The sequence below is a fragment of the Azolla caroliniana genome, unplaced genomic scaffold, assembly GCF_043228905.1.
Source record: "Azolla caroliniana isolate FFs.n. ecotype wild unplaced genomic scaffold, voAzoCaro1.0.p SCAF_12, whole genome shotgun sequence".
Lineage (NCBI taxonomy): Eukaryota > Viridiplantae > Streptophyta > Polypodiopsida > Salviniales > Salviniaceae > Azolla > Azolla caroliniana.
In genome coordinates, this window is record NW_028230447.1 from 2,561,270 (window position 1) to 2,578,854 (window position 17,585).

The 17,585-nt window shown below is 39.5% G+C and overlaps 1 protein-coding gene and 1 long non-coding RNA gene across 2 annotated transcripts; one reads left to right on the forward strand and one right to left on the reverse strand.

The window, feature by feature from the left end:
• Nucleotides 1-10,958: 10,958 nt before the first annotated feature.
• LOC147856818 (uncharacterized) lies at nucleotides 10,959-11,237 on the reverse strand. The gene is made up of 2 exons (XR_015530604.1): nucleotides 11,099-11,237; nucleotides 10,959-11,059 (listed from the first exon to the last, which is right to left on the reverse strand). It is a non-coding gene; the product is annotated as an uncharacterized LOC147856818 (long non-coding RNA).
• On the forward strand, nucleotides 11,030-17,518 carry NADK2 (NAD kinase 2). The gene is made up of 8 exons (XM_087328495.1): nucleotides 11,030-11,602; nucleotides 12,941-14,737; nucleotides 15,989-16,110; nucleotides 16,197-16,338; nucleotides 16,483-16,707; nucleotides 16,772-16,846; nucleotides 16,921-17,022; nucleotides 17,091-17,518. Exons 1-8 carry the CDS (start codon nucleotides 11,030-11,032, stop codon nucleotides 17,292-17,294), a joined length of 3,240 nt encoding a protein of 1,079 aa, XP_087184621.1. The 3' UTR covers nucleotides 17,295-17,518.
• The last annotated feature ends 67 nt before the right edge of the window (nucleotides 17,519-17,585 follow it).

Here is a 17,585-nt window from a genome sequence, read left to right on the forward strand (position 1 = left end):
TCTCAACATCATTGTGGCTATGAGCGTAACGAAATCGAAGTGACCAACGGGGATGTCAACAAAAAAGATTGTTGGAAAAATGATGGTGACTATGTCATTCTAGCAAAAATGTGAGGAGGGCCACCAAGATCCTTTCCCCGAATATACACATACAATATAGAAATCACGTAATAACTAATATACACATCTGTATATTTATCACATATATACGATCAAATATAGATACGTGTGACCACATATGCATATAAAAAAAAATTGTAGTATCAAATAGCCAACAATGATGTAATCGAGATATGTAATCGAGGCATATAGCCTCTATGCACACAAAACATCCAATAATAAGGGTTAATCGTAATGCGCAATTGAGGTATTGACCTCTTACACATACGACACCAAACACATATCATTTACTTAGAAATCGAGGTATTGACCTCATACGTATACGTATACGTAACATATGTATGTGAACATAATACGCAATTGAGGTATTAACCTCGTACACATAGGACACAAATCACATATATCAAATATATGTCAAATGAGGTATTGACCTCATACACATATGTAAACATTTATACAACCAATTAATTACCATTACAACATCATTGAATCAATAAAAGAAAACACATATTGATTATACATTATTAGATTGTGAGAAGAAAGAATAGAAAAAAAACAAGAAAGTTACCGAAGTTCCTTTGTTGATTGCTATCTGGATCAAGATCAACCGCACATCGATCGATCACCATCCATCAAGAAGACAACAAAAGAAACATTAGAAACATGAGCCCTGATACCAATTGTTAGAGTGATGGTCTAACGTAAGCATATGATAAGGATAAAAGAATATAAGAAATAAGAAAGGTGAGAGAGAAAGAAGGGTGTCGATCCACTCGACCACCCTCGAGCGAAGGGATCGAGACAGACTCGAGCCTTGATCGACGTCCCATACCACCGTCGTGGCGTCGAGTCATACATGGTGCTGGCGCACTTGCTACAAGAGTCAACCCACCGCAAGAACATAGTCTTGACGTAGTCAAAAGATGATCCAATGAGGGTAGCTAGGCCTCATATTTATAGCGATACCCAAGCCCCCTAGGCAAGTTCACATTTGGCCTAATGGGTTGTCTCAATCCCGAGTATTAAAAGTAATCCTCCCCTTCTTTACACTCTCGTTTAACCCTCACACTTATCCACGTGTATAGAATACAACAGTAAATTCTCACCACAGCTAATTATATGGTCATGCCCGTAACATCCCCCCTTAGAGAAACAAGGAGGTTTAGGACATGGGGAAAGAACGAGGGTCAGAAGTTGGGCCAAGGGTGGCATAGGGCTTGATGCAGGCAACATGGGAAGATGTGAATCAGTTATTGGAATTGCGTCAGAGTAAGTATGTGGTGGATTTGATGGCGCAAACTATGGTGAACAAGCCAAATCCCTCTGTGTCTCTAGCGCTGATGTGTGACTTTGTAGGTTTCGGGAGCTGGCTTGTCGAAGGAGGAGGAGCATATGTTGGAGATAGAGCCCCCAAGGGGCACTATCCATGTTGGCAGGGTTGGAATGGACGTCAATGGACGATTCCGGTGGGAGGCGAGGATCACACCCATAAAGTGCTCGAAAAGGGTTGATTCGTGTGGTCATCTCTTACTTGAGGGTCTTGTTGCGGCATTCGATGAAGCCATTTGTCTGAAATATCAATCACTCATGTGGACTGAGGGCCACCAAGATTTGGCTGAGGTGGGGGACAAGAGGGTTATCGTGTTGGAGGGGGATTAGGGAAAGATCAATGGTGGATAGAGATCAATCGCTCATGTGGAGTGAGGGCCACCTGAACTTGGCTGAGGTGGGGGACATGAGGGCTATCACGTAGGAGGGGCATCAGAGAAACTCGTGGGACAAAAAGTTAGTGGGCAACCTAAGGTGAGGGGGAAGAGTTGGTGGGGCAAGACATAAAAGTGGTGTGAGAAAGTGAGATTGCCTAAGGTGATGGTGCAATAGGCTTGTGTGCGAGAGTGGTATTGTTATGGGCATAACCATATAATATCTCGTGGTGAGAATTGACCGTAGTATTCTATACACATGGATAAAGTGTGAGGGTTAAACGAGAGTGTAAAGAAGGGGAGGATTACTTCTAATACTCGAGATTGAGACAACCCATTAGACCAAATGTGAACTTGCAGGGGGGCTTAGGTCTGGCTATAAATATAAGGCCTAACTACCCTCGTTTGACACATTATCGACTATGTCGAGACTCTGACATTGTGGTGGGTCAACGCTTGTAGCGAGCGCGCCAACATCAGGTACGACTCGATGCCACGATGGTGGTATGGGACGCCGATCGAGGCTCGAGTCCGTCTTGATCCCTTCACTTGGGGGTGGTGAGGTGGATCGACACCCTTCTTTCTCTCTCTCCTTTCTTATTTATCTATCATTTATCCTTATCATATGCTTACATTAGTAGCTAAGCTCTAATAGGTATAGATGTTGGTGATTGCCAAAAAGGACTTGGATGGAGGGAGCGGTGGATGTCTGGAGGCCTAACTGGTGAACTAAGGCGGTGCTAATGGAAGAGATACTACTACTAGAGGCTAACAAGATAGTGTGGGTTGAGTGATTGATGGTGGCAAGAGCGATGCACACCTACGAAGCGGAAGAGGCGGATGCTTGGACATGGGGGACTGGTACCCCGCTTCTCCACCAATATGTGAAATGCAGATAAGAAATCAAAACCACCCTACTTAACTTCTTACTTCTTACTCAATTTATAGTTGATACAAAGGTACCCATTTGGGTTGGCTTAACTACATGCGTGCTAAAAAGGGTGTGCTAAAAGGGTGGCACAAAGGAACGCATGCACACCGCACTATTATACACGAACTTATATGTAATTACGAAGGCTTCTAGATTTGACATGAAACAAGTTTGCAATCGCTCTCATTCTAAAGACCAATGACATATTACCTCTCTATTTGCAAAGTCGTGACAAGATAATTGCGTTGTCCATATACTCAATGTCCTTGTATTGTATCAATGTTGAACCCTAAATAAGTTTGAATACAATATGAGAGTGAGAGAGAGTTCGAAAAGGAAAACAAGAAACAAGACAAACATGATTGGTATTGGTATCAACTTGGGGGAAACGATTTCAAACAAGTTACTGATGTGCAAATGCATGCCATCTCACAACCATACACTTGTCAAGATTCTCCAAACCCTCATTATCCCCTTCAAGGCCTTACAATAACCCTTTCACTATCTATATTTCCCAAGTTCATATAACTTGTTACTTGTCGGAAGTTGTAACACGTGGGATTCATGCATCAAAACTTAAATAGCCATTAATTAGGGAGAACACCATATTGATGTCAATGTATAAATAGCCGATTGTACCCTTGTCTAAACACTTGCATTTGACCATCCTTGCCCTCGGAGTAATTACACATTGCTGAAGATATATTATTAAGAGTCTCTTGCTAATCAATAGACCAAAGTAATGTAAAAGAAATGTGAATAGATTGGATAGAAAGAATGATAGGTGCATGCACTATCGTGATGTTGAGAACCAATGAATGGAGTCATTTAAAAAACCACATCTATTCAAGAGTCCTGGGAAGAAGTATAAATATGAGCCCTAGTTACCCTCATAATACACATTACGTTGGAAGGCTGAAGTTTTGAGACACCAATGGTGCGGGTTAGGCTTTCACAACAATGATTGTGTTACCTATTCCAAGGTATTTATTGGTCATCTCAATATCCGTTGGTATGGAATGTCGGGGGTAGGTTGGCTGTGTCTTCATCATAGCTCGGGGGTGGTCGGGAGGAATTGGTCAAATTGATTCGACTTTCTTTTACTTTAATTTGGTCTATTGATTAGTAAGAGGCCCTTTTAACATATACTCACTTGGTTGGGTTATGAAAGCTATGCACATAGGCCTTTACAAATGTCAACAAACACACACACACAACCAGAATAAGTAGATACATAGATACATATGCATTCACTCATACATACATACATACACATACATACATACATACACATACATACATACATACATACATACATAACACACACACACAACCAAAACAAGTAGATACACAGATATACACAAGAGAGAACGTTACAGAGAACGCTACAGGGAAGGAAGCGTTACAGAGAACGTTGTAGAAGACGAGGAAGACGATGGCTGACACGACACAACAGGGGAACTCTGATGCAGCGCCCCCGACATCCTCTTCACGGTCAGCTGTCACAGTCGTCTTCACACCGGAAGAAGAAGCGATGCTGAAAACAGAGGTAAGCCGCCTGCACTCCTATTCAATAGTATGCAGGGTTATAGGATTAAGACCAAATAGAGGAGATTTGCGGGATCTCCTCCAGGCAGCCTTTCAGCATCACATCGGAAAAATAATTGATGTTCAATTCCTTGGACATGGTTTCTATCACTTAGAATTGGATACGGCAGAATCCATATTGATAATGTTAAAGGCTAATATGATTAATATTCGCAATGCGATTGCTTGTTTTATGCCATGGCAACCGGCTTTTGATCCCGTCCAAATGTTAAGTTCCGGACATCGGTTGATTCCGATTTCCGTAGTTTTCCCGAGAATTCCTAAAGAATATATGGCTGTGCTTCCATCAATTGCAGCAAGAATCGGCACGGTTCTTCCTCCACGGGTGGAGGCATTAGAAGCGAAGATGTCAGGATACCCATCAATTCGCATATTAGTTCCCTCAATGGAAAATCTACCGTCTCAGGTACTTTTACCATCAATTACCGGGAATTCAACGTTTATGCAAAAACTGGAATATGTAGGTATGCCTGGGCAGTGCTTTTATTGTAAACAAAAAGGTCATGTATTAAAAGATTGTCCAAGGAAAAAGAAGGGAGATGGTTCCCAGAATGGCCTAAGTAATGAACATATAGAGGCTAATCACGTTAAGTTGAATAGAAATCAACAAACACATCTACGTGAAGGAATAGAGAAAGGAAAGAATGTTAAGACTTCCAAGGATGAAAAAGGGAAAAGTATTCAACCCTCCCAAGATGAGGTGTGGAAGACAATTGAAAAAAGGCACACAATACCTAATAAGAGCATAGAATCTAAGAGTGATCACGTAAATACAAGCCGTTATGAAGTCTTACAAGAACCGGATAATTCTTTGCCTCAAAATGAGGTTAATTTAGGCCAAACCAGTAAGGGTTCTGAACAATCTATTCTTGTTGGAGAAGAGACCGAATCAGTCAACAATCTCGTTAGGTCCACTCAGGAAACAAAAATGACATCAAGTAAAGAACATTTTAAAGAGTCTAGTGCATCTCGACCAAGTCATAGATCTATAAAAAGATCATCTACCTTGAGGGGGCTGAATGCGAATTTCATTCGCACAATTCCGTTAAAGTCCATAGTAGAAAATAATTGTGATGTGGAAGTCACTAGATGGAATGCCACATACGGATTTGAGTTTTTGAAATTTTTGGGAGACATGGTTGATAATGGGAATGCAGCAATACGAGTCCATGTTCTTTTCAGATCTATGCAATCTCTAGTAGGATTTTCATTTCCTTTCTGTGGATATGAAAAACAAACATGGGTAGCAGCGGATGTTCGATTGGCTGTTAGACAGCAAACATTACACTTTGCAAAATATGTTAATTGTGACAATTTTGGGGAAACATTATTAAGGGGACTTGAGGGAGCAACTATGCAACTTTTGCCAGTGTCTGATGTGATGGGGCGGAGGCAGGTGGTTGTTGCTTTAGACTCTAACATTCTTCCAAATTGTGGATATACATATATTCATGAAGATGGATTATCAGAAGGCCAAGTATTGGCTAAAGCTCATCATCATTATAGAATGATACGTGATGCGATACCCTTATCAGGTTCAATAAACGGTGAGCAAGATGGCAATGAGGTCACTCTAGAGCCATTAATGAAAAACAGGAAACTGGCATCACAACAACCTAAATTTTCCTAAATGCGAGTAATGTCATGGAATGTTCAAGGGTTAGGAGGCCCCTTATATAGATGATACAAATATCGTCTCCGTCAAGAAATCAACAAATGCATAGTGGGTGGACCCCTAGATTTTCTTTTAATACAAGAACATCATCTAAATACTTTTAGAATTTCTCGGTACGGTTCCATTCTACCTGGGAACTGGGACATGTTTTGGTCTCCCGCAATAGGCAACACGGAAGTCCGAGGAGGGGTGTGTATGGCTATTTCACAAAGATGGATATCATCCATTATTCAAAAACAAGTGGTTATTCCAGGAAGGGCTCAATTTGTTATTATCCAAGAGGAAGAGACTACATGGGGACTTTTAAATATATATGCTCCCAATACTGCAACGGCGCGGCAACAATTTTGGAAAGATTTATTAAATAAATTGCCGTCTCTTGATCATTGGTGTATTGCTGGTGATTTTAATATGCTTGAGGATCCCATCGATAGAATGGGAGGTAGCTCAATCACGATACATGGTCATGAGCTAACAATGTGGGAACAATTGGTGTTTTCCTTACAAATGTTAGACGCTTGGCATGCGCCTTCCATGGTTCGTACAAACACCTCACTTTTGTTTTCAAGATCAGATAGGCAAGTAAATGGTACTAATCTAGCTCGCTTGGATAGATTTTATTTATCTGGCAAATTTATTTCAGCAACGGGTACCGTGCATATAATGCCAGGAACTACCTTTTCTGATCATGCTCCAATTATTCTTTCACTCTCGACTCAAAAGAATAAAGAATTTGTCAATCTGAAGATTCCTGAAGAGCTGTTGTTTGACAATAATTTCTCATCATAGGTGATTGATTTATGGTCGCAAAAAGATGTTGGGCAAGAATCAATGACTATGCGGGTAGCTAATGGCCTACAAAGAATTTCAGAATTTTTTAGGTGTAAATCTAAGGAAAGGTTTGCTATGATGAAAGAAAGGGAGAAAAGGTCTCGTGCTTCTCTTGTTTCCTTGCAACGGTTACAAGAACATTACCCACACTGTACTTGGATTGCCGAGAAACTTGGGTCAACAAAACAAGAACTAGCTGAACTATTAGAAAAGCGTGCAGAATTTCAATATCATCGTAGGGCAGCTAATTGGACCCAAGTGGGTGACAAATGTACAGTTGAGTTTTTTCATTCAAAGAGACCTAATTATAATGCGGTTTCAATCAAACAACTACAACATGAGAATGGGACCATCTCATCTGATTCTCAAGTAATGAGAGAAATAGCCACAAGATACTATTCTAACCTACTATCAGTTGTTTCTTTCTCTGATGAAGAATTAGTATGTCGGTCACATGTATGGAATAAGTTGAAGTCAAGAATAACAGAGGATATGAATGCAAGTCTTCAAGATGTTCTTACATGTCATGAATTAATTGAAGCACTTCACGCTTTGCCTAAAAATTGTTGTCCAGGTGTGGATGGTCTAACCCCAACATTTTTTATTAAATATTGGGACATATTCAAAGCAGATTTATGCACAGCATTTCAGCAAATTCTTCGAGAGGGTAGGATGCCTTCTCAGTTTACAGAAGGATTGATTTATCTTATTCCTAAATCAGACGGTCCTTCACTCGACATCAAGAAATGGCGGCCGATTACACTACTAAATACAGTGTATAAAATTTTGGCTAAAGCAATTAGTATACGACTCAGCACCATAATGCCTACAGTTATACATCCGACTCAAACAGGATTCATTCGAGAAAGAAGTATTTTGGATAATGTGTACACATTTTGGGAATCTGTGGCCTTGGCAACTAAATCTAATCAAAAGTTGGTTGTTCTTATGCTTGATTTTGAGAAAGCATATGATCGTGTTGACTGGGAATTTTTACAAGGGGTATTGATTCGCTTTGGATTTTCAAAAGAATGGATAAAAGGTATTTCCTCATTATATAATGTTGCACAAAGCCGAGTCTTGTTGGCTGGAGATTATGGCCCTTTGTTTTATATTTCTCGATCAGTTCGTCAGGGTTGTCCACTGGCTCCCTTTCTATTCCTGTTTTTTGCTGAGGCAATGATTTCTTTTTTGAATGCTGCTGATATTGGTATACGTGGACTATGCACTCCACTCTCACATATAGAAGTAAGGGATGCTGAATTTGCAGATGACACTGCCCTATACTTAAAAAGGTGATTTGGAAAATTTGGAAAAAACAGAAGTGGCCATATCCACATTCTGTAAGGCTTCAGGTGCATTGGTTAATTGGAACAAGTCCTTTGCATTTTGGGTGGGAGATGTAAATCCTCCGTTATGGAACCCACACCCGCAATTTCGATGGATACCATCAGGTTGCCCAATTCGGTACCTAGGATGTACTATAGGTGTTGATCTTTCGATGGAAAATCAAGTGGCTCCCCTCTTATTGTCTTTGAGGCAAAAACTGTTATTATGGAGTTCAGCTAAGTTGTCTTTTGCTGGTAGGGTTATAGTTGCCAATCAGGTGTTATTGGCGTCAACATGGTATGTTTTGTCATGTTGGATATTCTCCAAGTCATGTATTCTGAAAATACGCAGATTGATTCGTAATTTTCTATGGTCTGGCAAATCGGAAGGAAATGCTCGGTCTAAAGTAAAATGGGATGTTATTACCTTACCTCGCTCTAAAGGAGGACTAGGTATTATTGATCCAGTAGACCAATCAAGAGCACTATTAAGTAAGTTGCTCATTAGAGGATTTACGCCGCGGAAAGAGATATGGAAAATACTATTACTCGACCGTTGTTCAGACTGCTTTCCTCGATTAGGTGCCCCTTGGTCTAAGGATGTAAACTGGATATTTAGGGAAAATTTCAGAGTACCTGCAGCTAACAAGTGGGAAGACAGGTTTATTAGAACAGTATTTTCGGCATGGAAACAAGTATTACCTGGTTTGCTTCGCAATAAACCTAAGCCCAATCATTATATTGAGTATATTAGACAAAGGATAGTTTGGAATCCGTTGTTTACAACATCAGATGGTTCGCTGTTGGGTTCTAGACAATGGTTATCATGGGGAAAAATGGCAGAAGGTCCTGCAAAAACTGTTCAGACATGGCAACGTTTTTTATCAAGGTCATGGGAAGAACAAAAAGAAATCCTAGGTAGTATGCATGGGGGACAAATAATGTACCAACAAATTCAAGAGGCTATGAGTAGATTTCCTATTCCACCCAATAACTCTAATCACAGATGGGTTGGGGTCTTTTCAAGATTGGAAGTACTCTTGGCTGTTAAAGGATATTCAGATGATAAGACCTACCGATCCTTTGAGGTGGATGAAGCAAACCAATTGACACAATCCGGGGAAATGAGGATAGATTACCCTTATGCTATGGAACACAAGATAAGAATCATCGGATATGCTGACCGGAAATGGTACATTGACCCAATGATTGGGGAAATAAAGGCACATTGGAAGTTGTGGGTGTTGGCTAAAATACCGGTTTTCAGATTAGAATGGGACCCAATGGATTATCAGTGGACAGACCCTTTTACGGGTAACAAATTTAATTTTTTCCAATATTCTGTACAGTTAGGAAGACATGTGCTTTCAGATATACGAGATGTGACACCGGCTGCTTTTCAATTTTGGAATCAACAAGGTATTACTCCCCAATTCCTGGCAAATTTTTGGGTAGTGTTATGGGCTAGAAAACAGCCACACCAAATATTGCATGTACAGTGGTTGCTTGTACATCGAGCCTTGCCAGTTGGCACCTGGCTGCATAGGATGGGAGTAGAGTCTACTTGCGCACGATGTCGTTTACAAATGGAAACTCACAAACATTGCTTATGGGAATGTATTGAGTCTCAATTGATATGGCAACGTCTCCTTAGAATTTTTGCTAATTATTTCTCCCCGTTGGTTTTCACTTGGGGTATGGTGGTTTGGACATCTCTTGTCCGTGATGTATTTCATTATGATAACGAATCAATGGACCATGGATTTTGCACTAAATTTGGAAGAGTACATAAAGTACCATTGTTGTCACTACAGTTTACAGGAATACGAAAGGAAGTCCAACCAGTATGGGAGATATTGAGTAGTACCACTATATATCATATTTGGAAGACTAGGTGCTCTCTTATTTTCCAACAACTGAAAACACCACCGGCCGAATTGGTCTCAAATATTTGGTTAGACATAGTGCATACTTTGAAGGGCCAATGGGATGGTATTATTGGTGACTCTGATGCTAAGATTGCTCAACGGCATGAGTTTATCACTATATGGAAACCTTCTCCATTCATGACAGCCAACTGTGGTACTCCTTATTGGCATTATCAACCTCCGAAACGGTTGTTTCCCCCCCCAATTACATAGAACTTTGAATCTTGTAAAATGACTATACTAATGACAGGATATCTTTATAAAAAAAAAAAGAGTAGATACACAGATACATATGCATTCACTCATACATACATACATGCATACATACATACATACATACATAACACACACACACACACAACCAGAACAAGTAGATACACATATACATATGCATTCACTCATACTTACATACATACATACATACATAACACACACACACACACACAACCAGAACAAGTAGATACACATATACATATGCATTCACTCATACATACATACATACATGCACATACATGTACATACATACATACATACATACATACATACATGTACATATGTACATATGTACATACATATTGAAGAAGATAAATGAATGGTGATGGTGATGATGGTGATGGAGATGAGCAAGAAAGAAGAAAGACGCAGAAGAAACCATGCGGAGCACATGTCTCCTATCTACTCTATCCTTTAGCTTCTGCTGCTGCTGCTGCTGCTGCCACCATCCATCTCTCCTCTGCAGGAGATTGATCGATCGGTGGATCCATCTCTGTGTTTGCCAGTATCTCCTTCTGCTCTAATTAGGCCATGTCTGAGTAATCGGTCGTTGACCGAAGAGGAGGAGGAGGAGGAGGAGGAGGAGGAGGAAGAAGAAGAAGAAGAAGAAGAAGAAGAAGAAGAAGAAGAAGATGCTGCTGTTTGTGAATGAATACCATCTCCTCCATCACCATCACCATCACCATCATCGCCACCCCCACACCCACACCCACCGCATCCTTCCATTACATGAATCATCCCTCCTTTGTAGCCTCAAGCCCTCCTCTACTGCTGCACAGAGACATGTGATGCAGAAGAAGAAGAAGAAAAAAACTCGATCCCAACCTTCTTCCCTAGGTATGATAATATCCTCTTCAAGAAACCATGGGAATTGTAGTGCAGATGTGGTTTCTTGTACTCACGTTGATCGCAGCAATAACGTAATGGGAGCGAATTCCTTTGTGTCATCTCTTTTTTCTGAACAGACTCGGTCAGTATCAGGGTCAGTACTGAATTCATCTTCTTCATCTTCATCGATTTCTCTTTCAGTAAATTCTTCTTCTTCTGCAATGTTTTCTGTCGAGAACTCATCGGAAGAAGACGAAGAAGAGGAATTGGAAGATTCACTGACATCATCGTCATCATCTTCAAGGAGGAGGAGGAGGAGGAAGAGAGATGCTTATCCCATGGAATCGCTGGCAATGGATTCTATCACCGCAGACCAGGTATGTGAAGATGATTTAGAAGCTATTAATCTCCTTGTATATGGATCATGAATAATCGCAATGTTGTATGCTCGGAGCTTCATCATATGAGTTATATATGTTTTTTTAAGAGTCATCGTGGATATATTTGCCATCTTTGGATGGATCTAGAACTTGCCACTCATATATTGTTTAAGAACTCATATGCGTGGAAATGGAATCGGTTACTTATATCTGTTTTTAAGAATTTGTATGCATGACAGCTATTTTTATTTTATTTTTAAGAATTCATCATACTTGCGATGTTTGGACAGTTATATATACTGTAATCATGGAACTTGAACCAGTCGTCTATAATAGTTATATTTGAACTTTGAAAGGAGTTTATGCTATATGGATTGTGCTATAACCAATCATATGGGTATCCATATGCATATGTTATATTCTATTGTTGCATAATGCTAGAGACAGTCATTTAAAGCTGTTTAAGAATCCGTATCTATAATGGTATGTTTGAATGGAGTGTATATACTCTATGCATGAAACTAGAAACAGTCATTTACGACATATCATGTTTGTTTGGATGAAGAATATCCTGTATTCTGCTTTAACAATCAATTCAAATACTATGTCTGGATACAATGTTATAAGCATATGCTACCCTTAGCTTTCACATGATAGATGTTCACAGTTAGACACAATCTAGATGGCTATGGTCTGGATATAGACCTCGTTACAGACCTGTACTTTCATGGAATATGAGTGGCTAGCTAACCTATTGTGAGCTCTTTGAGGTTTTGCAAGGAGTTGTAAGGGCTAGAGAATGAACCATCAATTCAGGGATGGTCGTATGAGCAGACAGTGCTTGGACCACCATGGTCTAGCCATAGACATTGGGTTTCACGGTATATAAAGGATAAGGTACCTGATTGTGGGCTCTGTAGGATATGCAAGGAATCATAAGAGCTAAAGATACAACCCCTCAAATTGGTGGATGGCCATATGGCCGGACAATGTTTCACTATGATCTGGCTGTGTACCTAGGTTTTCATGATATTTAAAGGGCTAACTAGCTGATGTCATGTATGTGGCTAGAGATGGATCAATCAATCTGGTGGAAGTCTATGTTATTAGACACCACCTGAAATTTGAACGACTGTGTTCTGGACCCAAGTTTTCATGGTATATAGAGGTATACCTACCGTATCGTGAGCTCGTTAAAGCAATACATATGCCCATAACATACAATGCATCACAGAATGGATGTAAAATGCTAGTTTTTTTGAGAGCTGGATTTTATGGTATATTTCTATTATTTCATATTTTATTTAGGTTCACGGAAGAGTTTTTGTATTACAGATAAAGGAGGAAAATCTATGGTATTTTCGACATGGACCGTTGCCAGGTGATCTTGCTGAGGTCGAAACATTTTGTCGAATATTTCGAGTAGCAGAGCAAGTGCACAATGTGGTCATGGAAGCATTGTGCACAGTGAATGATTCTAGAGAACATGTTACTCCTCAGTCTAGTGTCTATAATGGCATTTCTTTAGGTGATGTAGAGCCCCTTAATTCTGAGGATGTTCCATTGCTAGAAGAGAAAATAGTCTCCAGTTTGGGGTGTATTGGTGCACTTCTATATCAACAAAAACAAGAAGTTCTTAGTGGAAGACTCAATCATGGATCTTCACCTGGTAAAGGCTACAACACCAGACCACCACTTGCACAATTTCGTGCTAACATGAAGAAATGTTGTGAACAACTAGAGGCTTTGCTGCTTTGTTATTTTCCGATCCATGATGACCAATTCAAGTTAATGCACAAGAAATTTCAGATGCTGCAGAATATCTGCTTTGATGCTGGGTATCCAAGGGCAAAAGGTTCTCCCAACCATGCAGATATTCCAAATTGGGGGGCTGTCAAACTGGAAACCCCGTGGAATGAAAAAATAAACAGTGATATAGCATTTTGGAGAGGTGGTCAACTGACAGATGATGGGGTAGACTGGTTAATTAAAAATGGTTTCAAATGTGTTGTGGATTTAAGAACAGAACCCAGTCAAGATTATCTCTCAAAGTCTGCAATGGATGCTGCAGTTTCTTCTGGGAAACTAAAGAAAGTCATTTTGCCAGTTGAACCAGGAAATGTTCCCACCAAGGATCAGGTATTAGAGTTTGCAAAACTTGTGGCTGATGTGAACAATCAACCTCTTTATCTTCATAGTCAACAAGGGGTCGGAAGGACTTCTGCCATGGTGACTAAATGGCGAGAAGTTGGCCTTGAAATTCACGTTCAAGAAGAGCAATCAAGCATAACTGTTTTAGATAATGAGACCTGCTCTGTGAATGGTGATCAAGAGCTTGTCGTTAAATCCGAAAATAAGATTATTGAGAAAGTTAATATTGAATCATTGGTGGAGACTTCAGGGTCGGAAAACCATCACCCTCCTGAAACACTGCCAATGAAAACAGATATATTGCAAGAATCCACAACGGTGTTTACTCCATTTGAATCACAAAGACCACCCAAAAAATCATTTTCTCAACGAGATATGTCAAAATTTTTGAAGGGAAGAAAGATTGTGCCAGCAAGTTTCAACAGACGATTAGAAAGAGTCAGTTCTACTGTTATTCACAGAGATGAAACTGCTCTTAATACAGAGACTGCTGAACCTGCTGGAAGGTGGTGTTTAGATGGTCCAGGAATTCCTAGAGCAGGAAAAGTTGAAGGTAAGTATAGGGCAAATTCAAAAGGCGCTGACAATGGTAATATTGTAAAGGATGAACAAGAAAGATATGTTGGAGGGGTAACAAATGGAGCTTCAACTTCTTCAGAAATAACTCTCGTAAAAGGAGCTCTCAATCGAATTCCTGGTACCAATGGTGCTCTTGGGGTTGATGATGGTGATGATGATGCAGTTGTGGGTGATATGTGTGCTTCCACAACAGGGGTGGTAAGAGTTCAGTCTAGGAAGAAGGCAGAAATGTACCTTGTTCGGACAGATGGGTTTTCTTGCACAAGAGAAAGGGTGAAAGAATCAACATTGGCTTTCACACATCCCAGCACTCAGCAACAAATGCTTATGTGGAAAACGGCTCCAAAGACAGTTCTTCTTCTTAAGAAGCTGGGCTCAGAGCTTATACAAGAAACAGAACTGGTATTTTCTTATAGATTTACTAATACTGTTTCATTCTTAATCAAGAAAGATCTTGACCCTATCATCTCCATACTGATACAAATCCAAAAACTTCCGAGTGTTTATTTGTTGCTACTACTAGAAATTTCTTATAGTTATCGACCTATTGTCATGTTGATGAACTTTCAAACTTGACATGTATTGGTAATTTATCACATAACCTGTGTGAGAATTTTGTTATGGGTTGAGCCTTGAATAGGCATTGGTTGTGAAATCTAAAAGCTTTTCTGGTGCTCAACAAGTTTTTGAGATGGATTCATAAAGAAAGTAGAAGTCCAGAGTAGCAAGCGCAATAGGGTTCCGAAAATGACAAAAACATAAGAATCATGTTTTTTTCTAAATGAGCACTCTCATGAGGTCTATCCTGTATCTTTTGTTGAGAAATCAAGGTCTTTATTGTTGAAGAGAGAAAGCAGGTGCCTTGCTTCGACATCCATAATAGACAGGCCTATGATGGATCATTTAAGGAGACAGCAATATTAGTTTCAATGAGCAGATATTGCTTTTACTAATTTCAGATAATTCCATGCAATTATCAGACCATGGACATCGTTGCTCACCATGTCTTAGTCCGTGATGACTATCAGATGCAGCTGATAGATATCTTCACTACCTGTCTCTAACCCATCAATCCCCCTGCCACCACTCGTGATCTATGTAGTAGTTGTGCTCTTCATGCTTGTAAAAGTCATCCTAAGATTCATCAACTGTTGTAAAACCATGTCTGATGCATCAGTAACCTCTTCATTGATCTCTAGACAGACCAATGCTTTTCTTTTCTTTTCAGTATGAACAATAAAAGCTCACCATATTTGTACTTGTGATTTATATCAAAAGCATATTTCAGTGTTTGCAGATGCTAATATATCTTCCTTTTTTCTGCATATATATATATATATATATATATGAGCCACTTGTCTGTAAGTCTGTTAGGAAGGTCAGTAAATTGAGAATTCCTGTTTCTGCTTTGTTGAATCTAGTTGTATCTGTAGATAATTGAGCTTTTACCATATCCATGAACCTTTAATAGAAATAGGAGTACATCATGTCTTTTTTGCGGAAATTTAGTAGATAAAATGTTGTATTCCATACAATGTATTGTAGGAAAGTTTTGTTTTCAACAGGTTGACTTCAACTTTATATTTTGAATGTCTTAACAGTAATTGCTCTTAAGCAATCATATAATAAAGTTAAGTAATCTGTCAACTGCAGGTGGCGTCATTCTTGCATTATCAAGAAGGGATGAATGTGATTGTAGAGCCAGATGTTCATGATCATTTAGCAAGGGTTGCTGGGTTTGGCTTCATTCAAACCTTCCATAGTCAAGATATAAGGTTTTAGACTCTTAAATTTTATTTATCAACAAAATCCGTTCGACAATGGATGCCTTTGATTCTATCCTAAATAACCTTTTGAACAGTCTTCTACATGAGAGGGTAGATTTTGTAGTCTGCCTTGGCGGTGATGGTGTAATCTTGCATGCCTCCAACCTTTTCCGGGATGCAGTTCCTCCTGTTGTCTCATTCAATCTTGGTTCACTCGGTTTCCTAACTGCACATCCTGTGAGTAGCAAGCATATACTGTTCTGAGAATATTCTCGTATCAAGTTGGAGATGTAGAAATGTTGAATGCTTAATGTGAACATATATTTTCTGCTAAAATGATTAGTTCTTAACTATAATTTCGAAATTTCCCTTGCCAAACAGTTTGAAGACTTTATGCCAGATCTTAAGGCTATCATTCATGGAAATACACGTGTGGAAGGTGTTTACATAACTCTGCGTATGCGACTACAATGTGAGATATTCCGAAATGACAAGCCAGTTCCTGGTAAAGTGTTTGACGTGCTGAATGAAGTGGTTGTAGATAGGGGCTCCAATCCATATCTTTGCAAGATTGAGTGTTATGAACGCAATCGACTAATTACAAAGGTGAGCCTCATAGTGTTCTGTGTAGCACTATATATAACATCAGCTGAACCTGCTTATGATATAGGTACAAGCTGATGGAGTAATTGTGGCAACACCAACTGGAAGCACTGCATATTCTACAGCTGCTGGTGGATCTATGGTATGTGATTATTGCCATTACTCATCTTGTTAATACAAACTGGTCTTGCCATTATAATTTAAGCTAAATTGTAGGTGCATCCGAATGTGCCATGTATGCTCTTCACTCCAATTTGTCCACACTCTCTCTCATTTCGTCCCGTTATACTCCCCGACTCTGCATTGTTAGAACTGAAGGTAAAAAGATCAGTTCAAGTTAATTGTAAGTATACAAAGTTGCATTTGATACATGTGTCATGTCACAGGTTCCAGAAGATGCACGCAGTAATGCATGGGTTTCCTTTGATGGCAAGAGAAGGCAACAACTTTCTCGTGGCGACTCTGTTCGCATTTGCATGAGTCAGCACCCTCTCCCAACCATAAACAAGTCTGATCAGACTGATGACTGGTTCAGAAGTCTTGTCAGATGCCTGAACTGGAATGAAAGGCTGGAGCAGAAGGCTTTGTAATTTTTTCAATGAAGGTTGGTGTCTTTTTGGAATTGTACATATAAATATTGAGAGGTTGTTATGGCAAGGTCTAAGTAATTTGATTGGTCTACTCTCTTTCAGTTGAATATATTAACTCTTGTACAATTATGTGTATATGGATCCCTATACACTGTATAAAATGAATAGAGATGCTCATTAATGGTCATCATATTCCTTCAATGAAAATAAACAATTTGAAACAATGACTTGATTAATTTTGTTTGGTTATATAAATGGCAATCCTAGAGACAACATAAGAAGGCTCTACAT